General features: G+C 45.9%; 1 protein-coding gene across 1 annotated transcript in view; it reads right to left on the bottom strand.

Annotated features, from left to right (window-relative positions):
• Window positions 1-23147, bottom strand: part of LOC144504876 (5-hydroxytryptamine receptor 7-like) — a 44085-nt gene extending 20938 nt beyond the window's left edge. The window contains exon 1 of the mRNA XM_078230657.1: window positions 22642-23147. Within this exon, the coding sequence (XP_078086783.1) occupies window positions 22642-23147 (506 nt within the window). The remainder of the gene's footprint in view (window positions 1-22641) is intronic.
• Window positions 23148-23930: the final 783 nt, after the last annotated feature.

Below are 23930 nucleotides of genomic sequence, written 5' to 3'. Positions count from 1 at the left end.
AGTCCATGTGCTGGTAGGGAGGGAGTTCCAGGATTTTGACCCAGTGACAATGAAGGAGCGGTGATATATTTCCAAGTCAGGATGGTGAGTGACTTGGAGGGGAACTTCCAAATGGTCTGCTGCCCTTATCATTCTAGGTGGTAGTGGTCGTGGATTTGGAAGGTGCTGTCTCAGGAGCCTTGGTGAGTTCCTGCAGTGCATCTTGTAGAATATATACACAGCTGCCACTGTTCATTGGTGGTGTTGGAAGTGAATATTTGTGGATGGGGCACCAATCAAGTGGGCTGCTTTGTCCTGGATGGAGTCAAGTTTCCTGAGCATTGTTGGAAAAGCACTTATCCAGGCAAACGGAGAGTGTCCCATCAAACTCCTGACTTGTGCCTTTTAGATGGGGGTTAGGCTTTGGGGAGTCTGGAGGTGAGTTACTCGTCACAGGATTCCCAGACTCTGACCTGCTCTTGTAGTCACAGCATTTATATGGCTAGTCCAGTTCTGTTTCTGGTCAATGGTAACCCCTAGGATGTTGATAATGGGGGATTCAGCGATGGTTATGCCACTGAATGTCATGGGGCAATAGTTAGATTCTCTCCTATTGGATATGATCATTGCCTGCCACTTGTGCGGTGTGAAGGTTACTTGCTGCTTGTCAACCCAAGCCTGGATATTGTCCAGGTCTTGCTGCATTTGGACAGGAACTGTTTCAGTATCTGAGAAGTGAGCTTGAACAAGCCAGTGGGAGAGAGACTGCAGCCGGAGTGAGATTCAGCCAGAGTGAGGGTATCGGGAATTTGGAGCTGAGTGGGAATCCGGTGCTGAGGGGAAAGAGGTGGTCATCTTCAGGAGAGTTGGACCTGTGAGGAAGACTCGAGGGCAAGTCGGAGGTAGAAAGAAATCGAACCGTGCCATCACAGCCAGCAGGTAAGCGATTGGCTGCTGACTAGTAAGTAGTTTTTCTTTTCTTTTTTCTCTTTTTTCCTCTTGGCATTGTAGTTGTTGTTGTTGAGTTAACTGAAGTGTTAAGTCATGGCAGGAGATCCCAGACCCGTGTCATGCTCCTCTTGTGCGATGTGGGAATTCAGGGACCCTTCCGGTGTTCCTGGCTCCTTCACATGCAGGAAGTGTGTCCAGCTCCTGTTGGACCACCTGATGGCTTTGGAGCTGCGGATGGATTGACTTTGGAGCATCCGCGATGCTGAGGAAGCTGTGGATGGCATGCTCAGCGAGTTGGTCACACCGCAGATAAACATTAACGAGGGAGATGGGGGATGGGTGACCACAGAGGAAGAGTAGGAAAGCAGTGCAAGTGTCCCCTGTGGTCATGTCCCTCCAATATCTGTTGGGGGAGATGGCTCACCAAGGGAAGGTGGCAGCTTTTGAAATGTCTTTTGGAAATCCGAATACGCTACTATCTCCAAAAAGAGAAAGACTAACTACCTCACATTGCGATTCAGTGACATTACTATCACTGAATCCCCCAATATCAACATCCTTGGGGTTCCCATTGATCAGATACTGAACTAACCCAGCCATATAAATACTGTGGTTACAAGAGCAGGACAGAGACCTGCAATTCTGCAGTAAGTAACTCACCTCCTGACTCCCTGAAGCCTGTCCACCATCTACAAGGCACATGTCATTGCAGTGTTAATGTAAGCCTTACTTGTGACGAATAAATAAACTTTAAACTAACTTTTAATTTCCTGTCCCACTCGCCACGGGAATCATAGCGGGTGGAACAGGACCAAGCAAAGGTCCATTGATCTCAGGCGGGATTTTCCAGTCTTGGGGAGAGCGAGGCCGGATAATCTCGCCCTAGGATTCTGTTGACTTGCGGAGATCTTTGTTGTTACGTAGTGTACAGAAGGCTGAGCTGGCACAGCAGGTCCAGTGTTTGGTCACCTTATCAATGGTGGCCTTTTGAGAGAAGTGATGTCACGGTATCGGAAGCGTTCAACTTATTTCAGTGACTCTTCCTCAACATTTATAGCAGGTAATCTGCCGTCCTTACCTGGTCTGGCCCACATGTGACTCCAGAGCCACAGCTGACTCTCAACTGCCCTCCAAGGAGGGAGGGATGGGCAATAAATGTTGGCCATTTGGCTGACCAGGCGTGGGTTGATATGAGTTTTGTGTTGGCAACATTCAAGATCGGGAAGAATTGGAGAGATCGAGAATGGCTTGCATATCTCGGGCAGAGTGGGAAACAATACTGCAAACTGTCAATATTGTGTGTGTGGTGCTCAGTTTAGTTTTGGCACGGAGGTGATTGAGGTCAAAGAGTTTTCCATCTAGATGATCGTTAATACTCACAGCAGAGAGCTTGAATACACTGGGGCCGCAGGCTTTGTTGTTGGATGGCTTGCTGCAGCTTCTCCCATCAATGACGTTTCACCAATGGATTCTACCACAGGGTGCTGGGGGAAATCGCCAGGAGAGTATCAGCTGCCTCTGTCGATTCATGGTCCAGGAGTTGTTTGAAAGGTTATTTCCAGCTTTGGCAGATGACATTGCCAGCCTTCATGGTCATTGGGTTAAAATCCTGGAACTCTAACCGCACTGTGGCTGTAACTTCCCCACGTGGATTCCAGCAGTGGAAGAAGACAACTCACCAGCACCTTCTGAGGGGCAACGAGGGGTGGGTAATAGGCAATTCAGGTGAACAAATACGAGTCGTGAAATTAAGTGGATTCTTATGATGTTCACATATGAAAGAGTACATCGCAAACAGAGAGATTCATTGAGCTAATTCTAAATTAAATAAATCCCTGGCTGAATTAGGCTTCTTCAAATGTGAAAACATTACAGTAAGGAATATGCTGCCATCTAGTGAGTCGAATGCTGCTCGGCTGAAGAAATCAGAAAGCAAATTGACACGCCCCTGATTGAGGAGGGAACAATGGGATTGAGCCTGACACAGTGGGTGATATTCTGGTAGTAAACAAAGAACAAAGAACAGTACAGCACAGGAACAGGCCCTTCGGCCCTCCAAACCTGCACCGATCATGATGTCTGCCTAAACTAAAACCGTTTGCACTTACGGAGTCCGTATCCTTCCATTCCCATCCTATTCATGTACTCGTCTGGTTGCCCCTTAAATGCCACTATTGTACCTGCTCCCACCACCTCCCCGGGCAGCGCATTCCAGACATTCACCACCCTCTGTGTAAAAAACTTGCCTCGTACATCTCCTCTAAACTTTTCCCCACCCACCTTAAACCTATGCCCCCTCGTACTTGACTTTTCTACCCTAGGAAAGAGCATCTGACTATCCACTCTGTCCATGCCCCTCATAATCCTGTAAACCTCTATCAGGTCACCCCTCAACCTCTGTTGATCCCAGTGAGAACAAACCGAGTTTATCCAACCTCTCCTCACAGCTAATACCCTCCGGACCAGGCAACATCCTAGTAAACCTCTTCGGTACCTTCTCCAAAGCATCCACATCCTTCTGGTAACAGGGTTCCTTTCTGTCCCTGGAATCAGGGACTCAGCCTGATTGGTTGTATTTCTCCTCTTTCCGCTGGGTTCGAAGAAAAAGTCAATAGACGTGAGAAAACCGACACGGAAACAGCAACCTCCCGAGTGCCTGGTAAATTACTGGTCTCCTGGTGGAAATGCCAGACCAGCACATTAAGGGGTATCCTTCCAATGCCGCTATCGGAAGGATTACTGCGACACAGAGATAGGGGTGTGTGTGTGTGTCTGTGTTTATGTCTGTGTGTGTATGTGTGTTTGTGTGTGTGTGCATGTACGAGTGTGTGTGTATGTCTGTGTGTGTGCATGTCTGTGTGTGCATGTCTGTGTGTGTGTGTGCACGTCTGTGTATGTGTGCACATCTGTGTGTGTGTGTGTGCGTGTGTGTGTGTGCGTGTGTGTGTGTGTGCGTGTGTGTGTGTGTGTGTGTGTGTGTGTGTGCGTGCCCACATGGGATACGTTGATGCTAGTACCAGGTTCAAAAAGAGTTCCGATAATCAACAACCGCATCCCTAACCTTGATAAGAATGAACAATGATGTACAAAGAACAAAGAACAATACAGCACAGGAACAGGCCCTTCGGCCCTCCAAGCCCGCGCCGCTCCCCGGTCCAGGATTGAATCCTGAATCCAGGATCCCCGCCCAATTTTCCAGCCTATCTACATCCCAATATCCTATCCACCGAGCTGTCCCTCACAGCTACGATGCTTTGTTCATCACAACCTATTAACTCACCCCCACCCCCCCATTCCAGACCATGTGATCTCCAGGGAGAGGCGAAAACCCAGAGTGAAAACCCCAGGGCCAATATGGGGAAAAAAAAATCTGGGAAATTCCTCTCCGACCCCCTGAGGCGATCGAAACGAGTCCAGGAGATCACACTGACCCTGATCAGAAAATGCTTCCCAACCCTATTCATTTCCGTTATTGTAATTTCTGTTATTATGTAGATTCTGCAGATTCTTAACTTAACACCATGAAGTTGGGCCAAGAAAGTGAATGAAAGTAGTCTCCATCGATGGTTCAATTATTTGAGGCACAGCTACATAATGAACAGAGGGATAAAGAACTTCAGTGCTATTATGGATGAACTCTTGAAGACAATGGTAAGGTTCTATACTGGGCTTCAGAATCCCTGGGGTAAGTGAGCAGGTGTGGTCAACACGTCAACCAAGGTTCCCTGTTACTGTGGATGCCAGAGATCTGATATTCCTTTGTTTCATTTCATTCCCTGCTCCCACTTCCTGTTACTTTTCATTGATCCCTGCTAGAAGGTACATCTCATTGAATGTTAGGTAAAGAGACAGTCGTACTCAGCAATAAGATCATAAGAAATTGGGCCAGGAATAGACTGTACGGCTCCTCATGTTTATTCCGCTATTCCTGGAAGGAAGAATGAGGAGAGGCGCTATTAAATAAGAGATAAAATTCTAAACAGGGTGTAGGAGCAGAGGGATTTGTGGGTATACTCTTTTAATGAAACAAATAATGAAAACGAAACAAGGCCGGGTGACAGCTCCTGCTGGAGTATGAGCAAAAAAATCAAAACTTCAAAGGAAACTTAGTGAAATGTGGTCCCCTGAGGGTGATGAAACAACACCAACCCACCACAGCCCGCCACTAGTCGCTGAATGCCTCAAACATATCCACGGACACCGCATGCTCCCTCCCCAAGGCCACCCAGCTGTAAACATAGCCACGGTAAAGGGGAAGGCAATGCTTCTACTTTCTCAGGAGGCTAAGGAAATTTGGCATGTCCCCTACGACTCTCACTAACTTTTACAGGTGCACCATGGAAAGCATTTTTTCTGGTTGTATCACAGCTTAGTATGGCTCCTGCTCTGTCCAAGACCGCAAGAAACTACAAGATCCATAGAATCCCTACAGTGCAGAAGGAGGCCATTCAGCCCTTCGAGTCTGCACCGACCACAATCCCACCCAGGCCCTATTCCCATAACCCCATATATTTATGCTGCTAATCCCCCTGACACTAGGGGCAATTTAGCATGGCCAATCAACTTAACCAGCACATCTTTGGACTGTGGGGGGAAACCGGAGCACCCAGAGGAAACCCACGTAGACACGGAGAGAAAGCGCAGACTCCACACAGACAGTGACCCGAGGCCGGAATTGAACCCGGGTCCCTGACGCTGTGAGGCAGCAGTGCTAACCACTGAGCCACCGTGCTGTGAATGTGAACGTAGCCCAGTCTATCACAGGAATAATTAATGATCTCACAGTTAAGGGATCCTCTTGGAAGGAACAATCACTGAATGGTTGAATTTAAAATGCAGATGGAGCGTAAGAAGGTAAAATCCAATACCAGTGTCTTGTGCTTAAACGAAGGAGACTACAATGGGATGAGGGAGGAGTTGGCTAAGGTAGACTGAGAGCAGAAACTTTATGGTGGAACAATTGAGGAACAGTGGAGGACTTCCAAAGCGATCTTTCACAGTGCTCAGCAAAAGTATATACCAGCAATAAGGAAGGACTGTAGAAAAAGAGATCATCAGCCATGGATATCCAAGGAAATAAAGGAGAGAATCAAATTGAAAGAAAATGCACAGCATACAAAGTGGCAAAGATTAGTGGGAAACAAGAGCATTGGGGAATCTTTAAAGGTCAACAGAAAGCCACAAGAAAAGCTATAAAGGAAAGTAAGATGGATTATGAGAGTAAACTAACTCAGAATGTAAAAACGGATAGCAAAAGTTTCTACAAATATATAAAACAAAAAAGAGTGGCTGAGGTAAACATTGGTCCTTTAGAGGATGAGAAGGGGGATTTAATAACTGGAAATGAGAAAACGGCTGAGGCATTGAACAGGTATTTTGTGCCGGTCTTCACAGTGGAAGACACAAATAACATGCCAACAATTGATGACAGGAAGGCTATGGCAGGTGAGGACCTAGAAACTATCATTATCGCGAAAGAGATAGTGTTGGGCAAGTTAATGGGGCTAAAGGTAGACAAGTCTCCTGGTCCTGATGGAATGCATCCCAGGGTACTAAAAGAGATGGCGGGAGAAATAGCAAATGCACTCGTGGTAATTTACCTAAATTCGCTGGACTCTGGGGTGGTTCCTGCAGATTGGAAAACAGCAAATGTGGCGCCACTGTTTAAAAAAGGAGGTAGACAAAAGGCGGGTAACTACAGGCCAGTTAGCTTAACTTCTGTAGCAGGGAAAATGCTTGAATCTATCATCAAGGAAGAAATAGCGAGACATCTGGATATAAATTGTCCCATTGGTAAGACGCAGCATGGGTTCATGAAGCGCAGGTCATGTTTGACTAATTTGGTGGAATTCTTTGAGAACATTACATGCACAGTGGACAATGGGGAACCTGTGGATGTGGTGTATCTAGATTTCCAGAAGGCATTTGACAAGATGCCGCACCAAAGACTGCTGCGTAAGATAAAGGTGCACAGTGTTACGGGTAATGTGTTAGCACGGATAGAGGATTGGTTAACTAACAGAAAGCAAAGAGTGAGGGTAAATGGGTGTTTTTCTGGTTGGCAATCAGTGGCTAGTGGTGTGCCTCAGGGATCAGTTGTTTACGAGTTATATAGATGATTTGGAGTTGGGGACCAAGTGTAGTGTGTCAAAATTTGCAGATGACATTAAGATGAATGGCAGAGCAAAGTGTGCAGAGGACGCTGAAAGTCTGCAAAGGGATATAGATAGTCTAAGTGAGTGGACGAGGGTCTGGAAGATGGAGTACAATGTTGGTAAATGTGAGGTCATCCATTTTGGTTGGAATAACAGCAAAATGGACTATTATTTAAATGGTAAAACATTGCAGCATTCCGCAGTACAGAGGGACCTGGGTGTCCTTGTGCAAGAATCACAAAAAGTTGGGTTACAGATGCAGCAGATAATTAGGAAGGCAAATGGAATGTTGTCCTTCATTGCTCGAGGGATGGAGTTTAAAAACAGGGAGGTAATGTTGCAGCTGTATAAGCTGCTGGTGAGGCCACATCTGGAGTACTGTGTACAGTTTTGGTCTCCTTACTTGAGAAAGGATATAATGGCACTGGAGGGGGTGCAGAGGAGATTCACTGGATTGATTCCAGAGTTGAGAGGGTTGGCTTATGGGGAGAGGCTGAGTAGACTGGGGCTATACTCATTGGAATTCAGAAGAATGAGGGGGGATCTTATAGAAACATAAAAAAATTATGGAGGGAATAGATAAGATAGAAGCAGGGAAGTTGTTTCCACTGGCGGGTGAAACCAGAACTAGGGGGCATAGCCTCAAAATAAGGAGGAGCAGATTTAGGACTGAATCGAGGAGGGACTTCTTCAGCCAAAGGGTTGTGAATCTGTGGAATTCCCTGCCCAGTGAAGCAGTTGAGGCTACCTTGTTGAATGTTTTTAAGGCAAGAATAGATACATTTTTGAACAGTAAAGGAATTAAGGGTGATGGTGAGCGGGCGGGTAAGTGGAGCTGAGTCCACGAAAAGATCAGCCATGATCTTACTAAATGGCAGACCAGGCTCGAGGGGCCAGATGGTCTACTCCTGCTCCTAGTTCTTATGTTCTTAAACCAGCCTCCCATCCATTGCCAGCATAATCAAGGACCCCACGCAGCCCGGACATTCTCTTTTCCACCTTCTTCCATCGTGAAAAAGATACAAAAGTCTGAGGTCATGTACCAACCGACTCAAGAACAGCTTCTTCTCTGTTGCCATCAGACTTTTGAATGGACCTACCTTGCATTAAGTTGATCTTTCTCTACACCCCAGCTATGACTGTAACACTACATTCTGCACTGTCTTGTTTCCTTCTCTATGAACGGTATGCTTTATCTGTGCAGCACGCAAAAAACAATACTTTTCGCTGTATGCTAATACATGTGACAATAATAAATCAACTCAAATTCAATCAAATCAAGGACAGTCAGGTTAGATGACACCTTCGACCACTCGCTACCTGGGTCTGTTAATGGCCACTTTGGCCAGATCAAGGAGCACTCCACCCCCACCTCACTCTGCAATGGGTGACCAAAGATTTGGAAGTGTTACCAAAAATTGTGGAGCAGCCCCCTCCAAATGACTAAAGAGGGGCTGCAACCTCGGGCAGTCTATACATGGAACAGGATTCCTGTTGAAAACACATGTTACCTGGGAGTCTGTGACCCACTTTAACCTACGCTTGGTGGCACTGCTGCACACAACACCCTCCACACCAAGTCCCCGATGGAGGACTCCCGCATAGAGCGCCCCCCACTGGGGACTTACCCCACTACCAGGTGATAGAACTGAACGGCATGGCGTGTCCTGACAATGGAGGAAGGAGAGAAGGTGGAGGGTGTGCAGCATCAGGCCACACAGGAAGCAGCTTCCACGCTGAATAAAAAAGGTACGGAGGGAATTTCCACAGGAAGGCTCAAATTGTGGGATTGTGGCCCCTGAGGGGGGAGGGGGTGGTGGGGGGGGGGGGGTGGGGGGTGTCAGGACACAGAACCAATGCAGAACTGAAATTAAATTCCACCAGCTGCTGTGAACCTTTTTGCTCACCTGTGGATGTGGTGTATCTGGATTTCCAGAAGGCATTTGACAAGGTGCCACACCAAAGACTGCTACATAAGATAAAGGTGCACAGTGTTACGGCTGGAAACAACTTCCCTATCTATTCCCTTCATAATTTTTTATGTTTCTATAAGATCCCCCCTCATTCTTCTGAATTCCAATGAGTATAGCCCCAGTCTACTCAGTCTCTCCTCATAAGCCATCAGTTCAGAAACTCAACTGATGTTCTGGGGACCTGGGTTCAAATCCTGCCATGGTGGGATTTGACATGTTATTTGTGTCTTCCACTGTGAAGACTAACAGAAAATACCTGTTCAATGCCTCAGCCATTTCCTCATTTCCCATTATTAAATTCCTTTTCTCAACCCGGGATTCAATTAATTGAATTGAATTCAATTAAAAATATCTGGAATTAAGAATCTACTGATGACCATGAAACCATTGTCGATTGTTGCAAAAACCCATCTTGTTCATTCATGTCCTTTAGGGAAGGAAATCTGCCGTTCTTACCTGGTCTGGCCTACATGTGACTCCAGAGCCACAGCAATGTGGTTGACTCTCAACTGCCCCTGGGCAACTAGGGATGGCAATAAATGCTGGCCAGCCAGTGACGCCCATGTCCCATGAATGAATCAAATTAAAAAAGGGAAGAATGTGAAGGCTTTGGAGAGAGTGCAGAAAAGATTCACAAAAATGGCTCCTGGGATGAAGAACTTCAGTCATGTGGAAAGGTTGCAGAGGTTGGGACTGTTCTCCTTGGAGGAGAGAAGGGTGAGAGGAGATTTTAGAGAGATGTTCAAAATTATAAGGGGTGCGGACAGAGTTGATAGGGGGAAACTGTCCTCATTGGTAGAAGGATTGAGAACCAGAGGGCATGTTTAAAATGATTGGCAAAAGAAGTAATGGTGACTTTTAACACAACAAGGAGTTAGGATCTGGAGTGTATGCCTGAGTGTATGGTGGAGGCACAACAGATTCAGTGCAACTCAGAAGAGAAGAGATAATCATTGAAGAGAAACCATTTCTAAGATGATGGAGAAAAGGCAGGGGGAGTGGGACTAGATTGCACAGCCTACGCAGCCACAATGAGCCAAGTGGCCTCCTTCTGTGCTGTCGCTATTCCATGGTTTAGTGAGATAATGGCTGATCCTCAACATCAACTGCATTTTCTTGCCCTATCCCCATATCCCTTGGTCAACTCAGCTTCCACAGGCTCCTGGGATGGAGAATTTCAAAGATTGGCAACTCTCTGAGTGAAGAAATTCCTCCACATCTCAGTCTGACATGGCCAACCTCTTATCCCAGGCCTGGGCCCACCAGGTCCAAACTTTGCAGCTATGCTGTCTCCTTTCCCACTTCTCCAATCAAACAGGCTGTCCAGACTCATGAAGAATGGTCATTTCAGCAAAACAGTGTAGAATAGCCAGCACCTCAGAAACATGCTCAGCGAGAGGTAAAGGAAGAAATTGGTAGAAAATGTATAAAGAACGGGGTGTGCGCTTTAGCGTTCTAATCTCAAATGCCGTCATCTCACAATCTTCAGTCATCCTTTTCGCACCAACGTTAACATTTTAAAATTGTTTTCATTTTATTCAAACCGATTCTCTGTAACTTTACCTCCGGCACTTTACTAACAGGCGAGGGAACACGGAATTCACTTCAGCTAATTTATTGATAGCGTGAGTCAACGTAAGTTTGAAAATAAGAAACAAATTTTCGCCTCAGAGCTAAAACAACCAATCACTTCCATGGCAGATTGTTTCAGATCGATTCCGGTTGGTGAGGAGACAGAAATGTGCCGAAGGAAAGGACAAGAATCAGAGAGGGATAAAAACAGGTTGATTCTAGAATGCTAAAACATTGGATATGGCAAACGGTGGCACGGTGGCACAGTGGTTAGCACTGCTGCCTCACAGCGCCAGGGACCCGGGTTTGATTCCCAGCTTGGGTCACTGTCAGTGTGGAGTCTGCATATTCTCCCCATGTCTGCATGGGTTTTCTTCAGGTGCTCCAGTTTCCTCCCACAGTCCGAAAGACGTGCTGGTTAGGTGAATCGGCCATGCTAAATTCTCCCCCTGTGTACCCGAACAGACGTCGGAGTGTAGTGACTAGGGGATTTCACAGTAACTTAATTGCAGTGTTAATGTAAGCCTACTTGTGACTAATAAAACAAACTAACTAACCTACAGTAAAAGCAAAATACTGCAGATGCTGGAAATCTGAAATGTCAATAGAAAATGCTGGAAAAACTCAGCAGGTCTGGCAGCATCTGTGGAAAGGGAAACTGCATTAACATTCTGAGTCCATTTGATCCTTCTGCAGAAGGCCGGCACACTGGCACAGTAGTTAGCATTGCTGCCTCACAGCGACAGGGACCCAGGCTCGATTCCCACCTTGGGTCACTGTCTGTGTGGAGTTTGCACCTTCTCCCCATGTCTGGGTTTCCTCTGGGTGCTCCGGTTTCTTCCCATAGTCCAAAGATGTGCACGCTAGGTTGATTGGCCATGCTAAATTGCCCCTTAGTGTCAGGGTGACTAGCAGGGTAAATATGTGGTGTTATGGGGATTGGGCCTGGGTAGGATTGTGGTTGGTGCAGACTTGATGGGCCGAATGTACTGTATGGATTCGAACTCAGCTAATGTTCGAATCCCACCACAGCAGATGGTGGAATTTGAATTCAATAAAAAACATCTGGAATTAAGAATCTACTGTTGACCATGAAACCGTTATCGATTGTCGGAAAAACCCATCTGGTTCACTAATGTCCTTGAGGGAAGGAAATCTGCTGTCCTTACTTGGTCTGGCCTACATGTGACTCCAGAGCCAAAACAATGTGGTTGACTCGCAACTGCCCTCTGAACAAGGGCAACTAGGAATGGGCAATAAATGCTGGCCCAGCCAGCGATGGCCATGTCTCTCGAATGAATAAAGAGGCTCAGCGGTGGGTAATTTGATAACTTGGCATTGAATCACTTAGGAAGAGAATTAGGAGAGGTGACCAAAAGAATTAGTCAAAGACCTGGGTTTTAAGGAGCTTCTTAAAAGAAATCAACACCAATTTTTATTAACTAACATTTCTTTCCTCTTCCTTCTAGTTGTCTTAATCTTCTCGCCATGCTGATTCTTTATGGCGGGGGTTGGAAGAGAGAGTGCCTGAGGAGGCAGGGAGAGGAGATTCACTCCACAGCTTCCAGTAATCGTCCCGAGTCTCAGGGAAATGGTGACATGTGAACTGGCTGACTCTGCTGCCATTTACTTACATTTACCTTTCAAAACCAACAACCATTTCAAAGCACTTTACATTCAATGAAGCACAGTCAAAATAGGGAACACAGCACAGCAAACTCACACATAGCAAAGTGACAATGATCGGATAATCTGATTTTGTGATGTAGATTGAGGGATGAATATTGACCTGAACACCAGGGAGAGCTCCCCCACTGATCTTCGACAGGCCGTGTAATCGTTTACATCCACTCAAGAGGGCAGGCAGGGTCTCAGATTGTGATTACTTCAGCCAGGCTAATGAGGTTGTCTGAACTACCTGATGAGTCTCAGCTGGTGGTTAAATCAGGGAGCCTCATGCTTCCTATTTAAAGCAGGTGTGTCAGACTCCCAGCCTGCATTCAGCAGGGAGCAACTGGAGAGCTGGCTGTGTACAGATGTGTGGTGTAAATAAAGTTACTTGGTGACAGGACTTTCACCTCCGTGGAGTTATTACACAGATTAACATCTCATTTGAAGCTCCGTCCATTGACTCTGTCTGCACTTCCCGCTGCCTCGGCAAAGCAGCCAGCATAATGAAGGATCCCGAATGTTCTCTCTTCCATCTTCTTCCGTCGGCAAAAAGATCACGTACTAACCGACTCAAGAACAGCTTCTTCCCTCAGACTTTTGAATTATATTGAGTTTCTCTACATCCTAGCTATGACTGCGCTCCACTCTCTTGTTTCCTTCTCTATGTACGGTATGCTTTGTCGGTATAGCGCGCAACAGACAATACTTTTCACTGTATACTAATACAATAATAAGTCAATTCAAAAATGAAAAGAAAGACAGAACCTCTGATGGTGCAGTACCACACTGGAATGTCAGCCTTGATCTCAGTGCTCAATTCCCAGAGTGGGACTTCATACAATCATAGAATCCTACAGTGCAGAAGGGGGTCATTCGGCCCATCAACCCTGCACTGACAACAATTCCACCCATGTCCTATTCCCGTAACCCCACATATTTACCCTACTAACCTCCCCTGACACTAGGGTCAATTCAACATAGCTAATCAACCTAACCCATACATCTTTGGAGTGTGGGAGGAAACCGGATCACCCGGAGGAAACGCACGCAGAATTGAAACCAGAACCTTCCCCCAGCCTCAGAGGTGGGAACATTATCAACTGAGCCACCGCGGGCACTGGCAGAGCCGGCCTCACCACCAAATCCAGTCCGGTTTCTACCTAAATCTTATGTGCTTACACTTCCCAGCAGTTGTCTCCAGGGTGTGGTCCGGAGTGAGTGAGGCCAGCCACAGAAACACAGCTGCATTATCGAGCTTGTGTAATTCACTTACGCATAAAACTTTATCAACCGCACTTACAAATAAGAATTCAGAGCAGATGGATATTGTCCTTGAAGAGGCTGCCTGGCAGGAACTGCTCAGAACAGTAACGTGAGACAGCTCCGCTAAAGCACACAATTCAAAATGTGATGAAATTTAAATTGGCCCGAGCATTCATGGCCCAATGAGGGAAGGGCGGCCCAGATTCCCACTACCCGCTGTGTAAAAAAACTGCTTCTTCATCTTATTCCTAAATGGTCAAACTCTGTGTATTTGATAATGTTGTCTCCTTGTTCTGGGCATTAACAGGGCAAATTCAGTTGAAGGAAATTGGCAAAGAGGCAACATCAAACCATGGACAAGCAACCACGAACCAAATTGATTCCAGCTGCCTGACATGGGCAACAACTCCACAAAGGCAGTTTGCCAAAAGATGCAGCAACAACTTTCTTCATTTCTTTCTCATGGCAATGTGGAAAACACAGGCATGGCAACAGCTCGGTGGCACAGTGGTTAGCACTGCTGCCTCACAGCGCAGGGACCCGGGTTCGATTCCGGCCTCGGGTCACTGTCTGTGTGGAGTCTGCACGTTCTCCTGTGTCTGCATAGATTTCTTCCGGGTGCTCTGGTTTCCTCCCACAGTCCAAAGATGTGCAGGTTAGGTGGATTGGCCATGCTAAACTGACCCTAGTGTCAGGGGGATTGGCAGGATAAATGTGTAGGGTTACGGGTTTATAGCCTAGGTGGGATTGTGGTCGGTGCAGACTTGACGGGCCGAATGGCCTCATTCTGCACTGTGAGGATTCTATAATTGCCCATTCCCAAGATGCCTACAGGCCACTAAGGGCGGGATTGCTCGGCCTGAGACTGGAAAATCCCACCTGAGGCCAACGGACCTTCCCCTTGCCCGCTCCGATTCCTGTGGCAGGTGGAGCGGTATAATTTTCAGGTGTTGTGATTGTTTTCACTTGCGGGGGGGTCAGTACAACAGGATAAAGTCTAAAGATAATTGGCACAGGAGCTGGAGGGGGGCGATGAGAATCTTAGTGAGGAATTGTTATGATCTGGAATGCGCTGGGTGAAAGGGTGGCAGAAGCCGGTTCATTAGTAACTTTCAATAGGGAATTAAATATATTCTAGGACAGGAAAAGATTTGCCGGGCTATGTGAAGAAAAGCAGAGCAGTGGGACTAATTGGATCGCTCTTTCAAAAACCAGTGTAAATGGCCTTCCTTTGTGCTGCATAATTCTATGATTCTATGATAAGATTTACAATCTAAACCTTTCTTTTGACTCATGCGAACACTTAGTAAAACCAGTCACATCAAAAATTGTCACTGGAATTACCCGTCAAAATGAATCAGTAGTGAATGCACACACAGCCTGTTATTGAACGAAGCTGTACAGATCAGGACCATAGAAACAGTACCGGGTCCTCTAGACAGGCTGTTCCTGCCATTCGATTAGAAGATGGATGACCGATACTTTCTGCATTTTTGGAGCGGCACGGTGGCACAGTGGTTAGCACTGCTGCCCCACAGTGCCAGAGACCCGGGTTCAATTCGGGTCACTGTCTGTGTGGAGTTTGCACTTCCCCCCCCCCCCGTGTCTGCGTGGGTTTCCTCCGGGTGCTCCGGTTTCCTCCCACACTCCAAAGATGTGCGAGTTAGGTGGATTGGCCATGCTAAATTGACCCTAGTATCACAGGGATTAGCAGGGTAAATATGTGGTGTTATAGGGATAGGGCCTGGGTGGGATTGTGGTCGGTGCAGACTCAATGGGCCGAATGGCCTCCTTCTGCACTGTAGGGATTCTATGATTTATCCACCTCTGTTCCCCATCCTCTGGTTTCCTCACATCGGAAAAATCTATCCATGTAAACCTTGGAAATTTAAATTGTCCTCGTATCTGGAACTTTTTTTGGGACGAGCGTTCCACTACCCTTTGAACTGACATGGCTGGCCACACCAAGTGAAGTACTGAGGGAGTGCTGCGCTGCCAGAGGTGCCATCTTTCTGATGAGATGCCCCCATGCCCCCTCCAGCAGATGTGAAAGGTCTCATGGCAACTGTTTTGAAGAATGGCAATGATGTGGAGATGCCGGCGTTGGACTGGGGCGGGCACAGTAAGAAGTCTCACAACACCAGGTTAAAATCCAACAGGTTTATTTGGAATCACGAGCTTTCGGAGCGCTGCTCCTTCATCAGGTAAGTCACTCACCTGAAGAATAGCAAGGGAGTTATCCCCAATGCCCTTTCCAATACTTATCCCTCAAACAACATCACAAAAAAACTGTAAGATAAAGGCAAAATACTGCGGATGCTGGAATCTGAAACAAAAAAAACAGAAAATGCTGGAAAATCTCAGCTGGTCTGAAGCATCTGTGCAGAGAGAATAGACTTAACGTTTCGAGTCAGGGTGACCGGATTAAACATTGGCAGCTCTGACAAAGGGTCCTCCAGACTCAAAACGTTGGCTCTATTCTCTCTCCACAGATGCTGTCAGACCTGCTGAGATTTTCCAGCATTTTATCACAAAAAACAGATTACATGGCCGTTGCTATTTGTGAGAGTTTGCTCCATGCAGAATGGGAAGCCAGGTTCTCTGCATTTGAATAGCAACTAAACTTCAAACAAAGTCATTCATTGGTTGTAGAGCGCTTTGAGACATCCACTGGTCGTGAGTCCTTTTCATTTTCTCTTGTTTTGACTCCTGGGCGAGCTGTCATTCTCAGATTATTCTCTGGGCTATGTTTATCTGCACGGTAGTTTCGTTTAGGTTAGTTTATCAGTGTCACAAGCAGGCTTACATTAACTCTGCAATGACGTTACTGTGAAAATTCCCTAGTCGTCACATTCCGGTGCCTGTTCGGGTACACTGAGGGAGAATTTAGCACGGCCAATGCACCCTAACCAGCACGTCTTTCGGACTGTGGGAGAAAACCGGAGCACTCAGAGGAAACCCACGCAGACACGGAGAGAATGTGCAGACTCTGCACAGACAGTGACCCAACCCGGAAATCGAACCCAGGTCCCTGGCACTATGAAGCAGCAATGCTAACCACTGTGCCACCATGCCGCCCATACGTCAGGTGGGTCAGGATGTACACGGTTTTATAACATTAGTGGTGCAGTGTTATCTGACACACAAATACTATCAGGGTCACAAATTTATAATCATAGAATCCTTCAGTGGAGGAGCAGGCCATTCAGCCCACCGAGTCTGCACCCACTCTCTGACAGGAACATATCCAGTCCCTATCCCCGAAACTCCATGGATTTACCCCACTAATACCCTTACACTTATTGGGGTACTACGGGGTAAATCAACCTAACCTGCATATCTTTGGACTGTGGGAGGAAACCGGAGCTCCCAGAGGAAATCCATGCAGACATGGGGAGAATGTGCAAACTCCACACAGACAGTGACCCAAGGGCGGGTTCAATTTAATTGAACAAATTAATAGAATGCAGTGAAGAAAATAGAATGGAGCAAATTTACTGGAAATAAATGTAAGTGTCAGCTGTAGCTCAGTAGGTAGCTCTCTCACATCAAAGTTGTGCAAGTCCCAGTCCTAAAACTTGAATACTAACATCTAGGCTGCCACTCCAGTGCAATACTGAAGAAGTGCTGCACTGTCAGAGGCACTGGTGCTTAACTAAAACATTTCACCGAGAACCGTCTACACTTTCAGGTGGATGGCAAAGGTTCCCAAAGAGGAACAGGAGTGTTATTCTTCAATCAACATCAAATACAGATTAGCTGGTCATTGCCACTTTAAAAATACTTCATTTCATCTAAAGCACTTTGGGATACACTGAGGTTGAGAAAAGGCGCTATATAAATGCAACTTTTTTTGTGTACTTTCACAGGACTTTCTAAAATGCTTGACAACCATAGAATCATACAGTGCAGAAGAGGCCCTTCAGCCCATCGAATCTGCGAGAAAAACCTGACCTCCCACCTAATTCCATCTGCCAGCACTTGGCCCATAGCCCTGAATGTTATGATGTGCCAAGTGCTCATCCAGATACTTTTTGAACAATGTGAAGCAACCCACCTCCACCGCCCTCCCAGGCAGCACATTCCAGACCTTCTGGGTAAAAAGGTTTTTCTTCACATCCCCTCTAAACCTCCTGCCCCTCACCTTGAACCTATGTCCCCTCATGGCTGACCCTTCAACTAAGGGGAATAGTTGCTCCTTATCCACTCTGTCCATGTCCCTCATAATCTTGTACACCTCAATCAGGACGCCCCTCAGTCTTCTCTGCTCCAACAAAAACAAGTCAAGCCTACCCAACATCTCTTCATAATTTAAATGTTCCATCCCAGGCAGCATCCTGGTGAATCGCCTCTGCACCCTCTCCAGTGCAATCACATTTTTCCGATAATGTGGCGACCAGAACTGCACACAGTGCTCCAGCTGTGGCCTCACCAAAGTTCTATACAACTCCAACATGACTTCCTTGTAATCTATGCCTCATTGATAAAGGCAAGTGTCCCACTAGGTGATGGCCTATTATCACTAGACTATTAATCCAGAAATTCAGCTAATATTCTGAGATCCGGGTTCGAATCTCGCCACGGCAGATGGTGGAATTTGAATGCAATAAAAAATATCTGGAATTTAGAATCTACTGATGACCATGAAAGCATTGTCGATTGTAGGAAAAGCCCATCTGGTTCACTCATGTCCTTTAGGGAAGGAAATCTGCCATCCTTACCTGATCTGGCCTACATGTGACTCCAGAGCCAGAGCAATGTGGTTGACTCCCAACTGCCCTCAGAATAAGGGCAACAAGGGATGGGCAATAAATGCTGGTCAGCCAGTGACACCCATGTCCCACGAATGAATAAAACATATGCCTTTTTCACCACCCTACTAACGTGCCCTTCCACCTCCAGAGATCTGTGGACAAACATGTCAAGGCCCCTTTGTTCCTCAGAACTTCCGAGTGTCCTACCATTCATTGAACAATTTCTTGTCAAATTACTCCTTCCAAAGTGTATCATCTCACACTTTTCAGGGTCAAATTCCATCTGCCACTTATCCGCTCATTTGACCAATCCGTCTATATCTTCCCTGTAACCCAAGGCACTCAACCTCACTGTTAACCACCCAGCCAATCTTCGTGTCATCTGCAAACTTACTAATCCCACCCCCCGCATCTATGTCGTTTAATATAAAAGATTAATACCAGTCAAATATTTTTGTACTGAGTTCACTGTTGTAATGCAGGAGGCAATTTGCAGATGACAATCAGACAAGTGTGCCGGAATTTTACCGCCTCGCCCACCCGAGGCTCGTAAGATCCCGCCCAAGGCCAACGGAGAATGCCGTTCCGCGAGCCTCGCCCTCCCCAATTCTGGGGTGGGCAAGGCAGTAAAATTCGGCCGTGATGTTGGTCAAGAGAGACATATTGACCGGGTGATGCGCGTTATCACACACGAGGCTTGAGATGCTCAGGAAATAAAGGCTTTTATTTGCTGTAACAACGAAGCTACTAATTATATACACGATCCCAGACTGAGGGGTCCCAGACAGAGCAGAGACCTTTATACCTCTCCCAGGAGGCGGAGCCCGACTGGGATGTACCACAATAACTATAATACAAGGTGTAACAGCCCAACCCTAACCCCAACAGCAACAAGTAGAACAACCCAACCCTAACCCCAACAGCAACATACATACATACTTGTAGTACTGGCCAGACCCTGGCTCAGTACTATCTAGTGGGAACCAACGATGGTTCACCACACCGGGACACTAGGAATACTGCACCTGAGAGAGCACAGGGGACCCTAGTTTAATGCCTCATCCAAGTGCAGCATCTCATCCACACGGACAGTGCAGCACCCCCTCAGTACTGTGCTGAGATGACAATCTGGATGATGCGCTCAAGTCTCTGCAATGGGCCTTGACCCCCAGAACGTCCTGACTCAGAAGTGAGAGTGTTGCCGACTGAGTCATAGCTGACACCTCAAAAAAACAGATTTGAAACCATAAGTGTGACATTTAAAGGAACTGAATGTTTTTTTTTATTATACGGTGGTTACTGTCATAGCAACAGAGTGCAGCAGGCAACAGTGAACAAGCCACTTGATGAGTTTGGGCCTGATGGTTCCTGGGTTCACAGAAAGATCACACCAGCGGGTGAGGAGCAGAACCCCATTTCACAGAGTCCAGCCCATATTCCACCAATCACGAGCGGCACAGTACAAAAAGAGGTCCTTCGGCCCATCATGCTTGTGCCAACCATCAAGCACCTGTCTACTCTAATCCCAATTCCCAGCACTTGGCCTTGTGTGCTATGTTATGCAATATTATACTGAAGTTGCCCACTGCTTTATTCAGATGGTAAAAGTAGAAGTGAAACACTTGGCTATTGAAAAAAGGTTTTTTTCTGTTTAAAGGTTCCCAGTCCCGGATTATTTCAAATAACATATGCAGAATGTATACGGATTATTAGAAAGATGATTTCCACGCACTTTCCCAGTCCTCTGTAATCTCTCATATATATTCTCATATAACCCCTCATATATGCTCATATATACCTTCAGAACTATACTCACATATACCCTCAGATATATACTCACATATACCTTCAGATATATACTCACATATACCCTCAGATATATACTCACATATACCCTCAGATATATACTCACATATACCCTCAGATATATATTCTCACAAATACTCTCGGATATATACTCTCACCTAGACCCTCAGATATATATTCTCACATATACCCTCAGATATATACACTCACATATACCCTCAGATATATATTCTCACATATGTACATTTAGATAATCTGATATATATTCTTTTGTGCACATATACACCCTTATATATACTCTCATTCATACCTTCATATATGTTCTTATATACCCTTATAAACTATTTTATACCCATATATGTAACTCTTATATATGTTGATATATATACTCTCATATATATTCTCTTGTATACCTATATATACTCATATATACTCTCATATATACACATATATATAATCTAATATATATCCTTATATACTCTCATATATATCCTCGTATATATACTCATATATATCCTCAGATTACACCTTCATATTCTTATATATACGCTCACGTATACCCTCAGATATATACTCATATAAAATCTCACATATATACTCTATAATGATAAACCAGTGTGGAGCATACCAGAATGAAACAGGAGCTGATTTAGATGGAGTTCGGTGCAGGGTTGCTGTGAGAGACTGAAGTGGTGGCTGCACCTACACCAACAACAGTCAGCTGCTGAGATTTAGTGTATGGAGGGAGTGAGGGGGACATTCCTCTCGTAGTTTGCACCCCTCCCCTCTTCCTTTCACCTCATCCCCCATCTTTAAAACCATCCCTGAACTCAAAGCCTTGACCACATCACTGGTCAGTGCCCTGAAATGTTCCTCTTGCAGCCAGGGGCTTGACTGAAGTAGCAGTGGGAGGATCATTTAAAGGTATTAATTAAATGGATAAAAGCAACTGTGGATGCTGGAATCTGATGCTCTGATGAAGGGTCATTCAGACTCGAAATGTTAGCTCTATTCTCTCGCCACAGAAGCTGTCAGAACTGATGGGATTTTCCAGCATTTTCTGTTAAATAAACAAAGTTGGTATTGACAGTGTAGCCAGCGTGCGCACTCGATCTTAAGGGAGGTTATGCCTCTGTGACTGGCCAAGATCTACAGTGTGTGTGTGTCTGTGAACATAGATATATCTGTGTGTGTGTGTGTGTGTGTGTGTGTGTGAGAACATAGATATATCTGTGTGTGCGTGTGTGTGTGTGAGAGAACATAGATATATCTGTGTGTGTGTGAGAGAACATAGATATATCTGTGTGTGTGTGTGTGTGTGTGTGTGAACATAGATATATGTGTGTGTGTGTGTGTGTGTGAACATCGATATATCTGTGTGTGTGTGTGTGTGTGAACATCGATATATCTGTGTGTGTGTGTGTATGAACATAGATATATCTGTGTGTGTGAACATAGATATATCTGTGTGTGTGTGTGTGTGAACATAGATATATCTGTGTGTGTGTGTGTGAACATAGATATATCTGTGTGTGTGTGTGTGAAAACATAGATATATCTGTGTGTGTGTGTGTGTGTGTGTGAAAACATAGATATATCTGTGTGTGTGTGTGTGAACATAGATATATCTGTGTGTGTGCGTGTGTGTGTGTGAACATAGATATATCTGTGTGTGTGCGCATGTGTGTGTGAACATAGATATATCTGTGTGTGTGTGTGTGTGTGTGTGAACATAGATATATCTGTGTGTGTGCGCGTGTGTGTGAACATAGATATATCTGTGTGTGTGCGTGTGTGTGTGTGAACATAGATATATCTGTGTGTGTGCGCGTGTGTGTGTGAACATAGATATATCTGTGTGTGTGTGCGTGTGAAAACATAGATATATCTGTGTGTGTGTGTGTGTGAAAACATAGATATATCTGTGTGTGTATGTATACCTTTGTGTATATTGTTGTCATTGTGAGGAGGTGTGAGAGATAGGAACTCACCTGTCTATGCAGGGTGTGTCAGTGAATATATAAGGGATATATATGAGGATGTATAAATATGTACGTTATACAGAAATGTGTGTGTTATTGTCACTGTGAGGAGGTATCCACGCTGTATGTCTGTGAATATTTATATATATATATATAAGGGGGTATGTATGAGGGTGCTATATATCTATATGTGTGTGTGTACATTATACAGATATGTGTGTGTTATTGTCACTGTGAGAAAGATAGGAACTCACTTGTCTATGCTGTGTGTCTGTGTATGTATAAGGGCATATATAAGGAGTATATATAAGGGGGCATATATAAAGGGGTATATTTAAGGGTATATATAAGGGGGTATATAAAGGGGTATATAAAAGGGTATATATACATTATACAGATCAGTGTGTGTTATTGTCACGGACTCATCTGTCTATGCTGTGTCTGTGAATACACAAGAGGGTATATATAAGGGGGGTATATATATAAGGGGGTATATACATTATACAGATATGTGTGTTATCGTCACGGAACTCACCTGTCGACGCTGATCACACACAAGGTCATTATTGAAGCGGTGCAGCATATTACATCCATGGCGATGAAAACATTACAGAAAACTTTGCCAAAGAGCCACTCTCCGCCGACCAGGTCGGTGATGATGACAAAGGGCATGACGGCCAGAGCCACCGAGAGGTCTGCGGCAGCCAGGGACACCACCAGGTAGTTGGAGGGCTGCCGGAGCTTCTTGACGATGCAGACCGAGATGATGACCAGCGAGTTGCCCGCGATGGTCCACAGCGTGATGATGGAGAGCACCACGCCGATGATAACTTTCTCCACCTCGCCGTACAGCAGGATCTCCTCGCCGCAGTCGGTGGAGTTGCTGGCGTTGGCGCTGGGTGCCTCAGCCTCTGTCTCCAGGGCGGGGTAGAGCCCGTGGCTGGGGAACGGCGACAGGGGAAGCTCCTGCCAGCGGCGGAGGCTCTCGGCGTGATCCAGGGAGCGCTGGCTGATCAAGATGGGCTCGGCGTGGACAGCCATGCTGAGGGTCTGTGCAGCATGGAAGCAGCGCTGGCCAGCAGGTCCATTCAAGCTCCAGCGTCCCCCAGGGGCGCTTTGGGACTCATCTCCTCAACTCGCACTGCTTCCCCATTCATTCCCCCTTCCTGCCTTGACCCAGTGTATCAGAAAGCAGAGAGAGAGAGACACACACCCACTCACTCACAGGGCACTCCCCTCACCAACCCCCCACCTTTGAACACAACTGGGGTCCTGAAATCCAACCGTGCAAAAACCATGGAGAGAATTTAAAGTGATGTTGCCACCTTCCCCTCTCTTTTTAAACGCTTAAGAGCATTGAGACAACAACCATCCGCTGCTAAAACTCCAGTGAAGCCGCTTAGCGCTCTGTACTGCCAGACACACACATTATATATGTGGATATGACAGATCCCAGCCGCCTTTTGAGTGTGTCCGATCACAAACAATTACAATCCACTCAACACCATCAATATATATTTATACATACAGTCCCCAGCCCTCCCTCAATGAAACCAATCTTCTGGACAGGAAAAGTTGCCACTTCTCAAACACATTTCACCTCTCACTTTGCAACTCATTTCACTGAGAAAAAATTCTAAAGAAATTAAAAGGTCTTAATTTTGTTGATTTGATTCTGAATCTGCTTAGATGTTAGATCTGATATCTCCACTTGGGGATGGATGGGGGTCCCTGCGTTACAGGGTTGCAGGAATATATTGGCCAGTTGTTAAATTCCACGCACAAATAGCAAACTTTATCGTCTCTCTGGCTTTTTTTGATGAC

This window comes from Mustelus asterias, chromosome 1 (assembly GCF_964213995.1).
Source record: "Mustelus asterias chromosome 1, sMusAst1.hap1.1, whole genome shotgun sequence".
NCBI lineage: Eukaryota > Metazoa > Chordata > Chondrichthyes > Carcharhiniformes > Triakidae > Mustelus > Mustelus asterias.
Note: the sequence above shows the minus strand (reverse complement) of the source record. Positions and strands in the feature narration are given on the sequence as shown.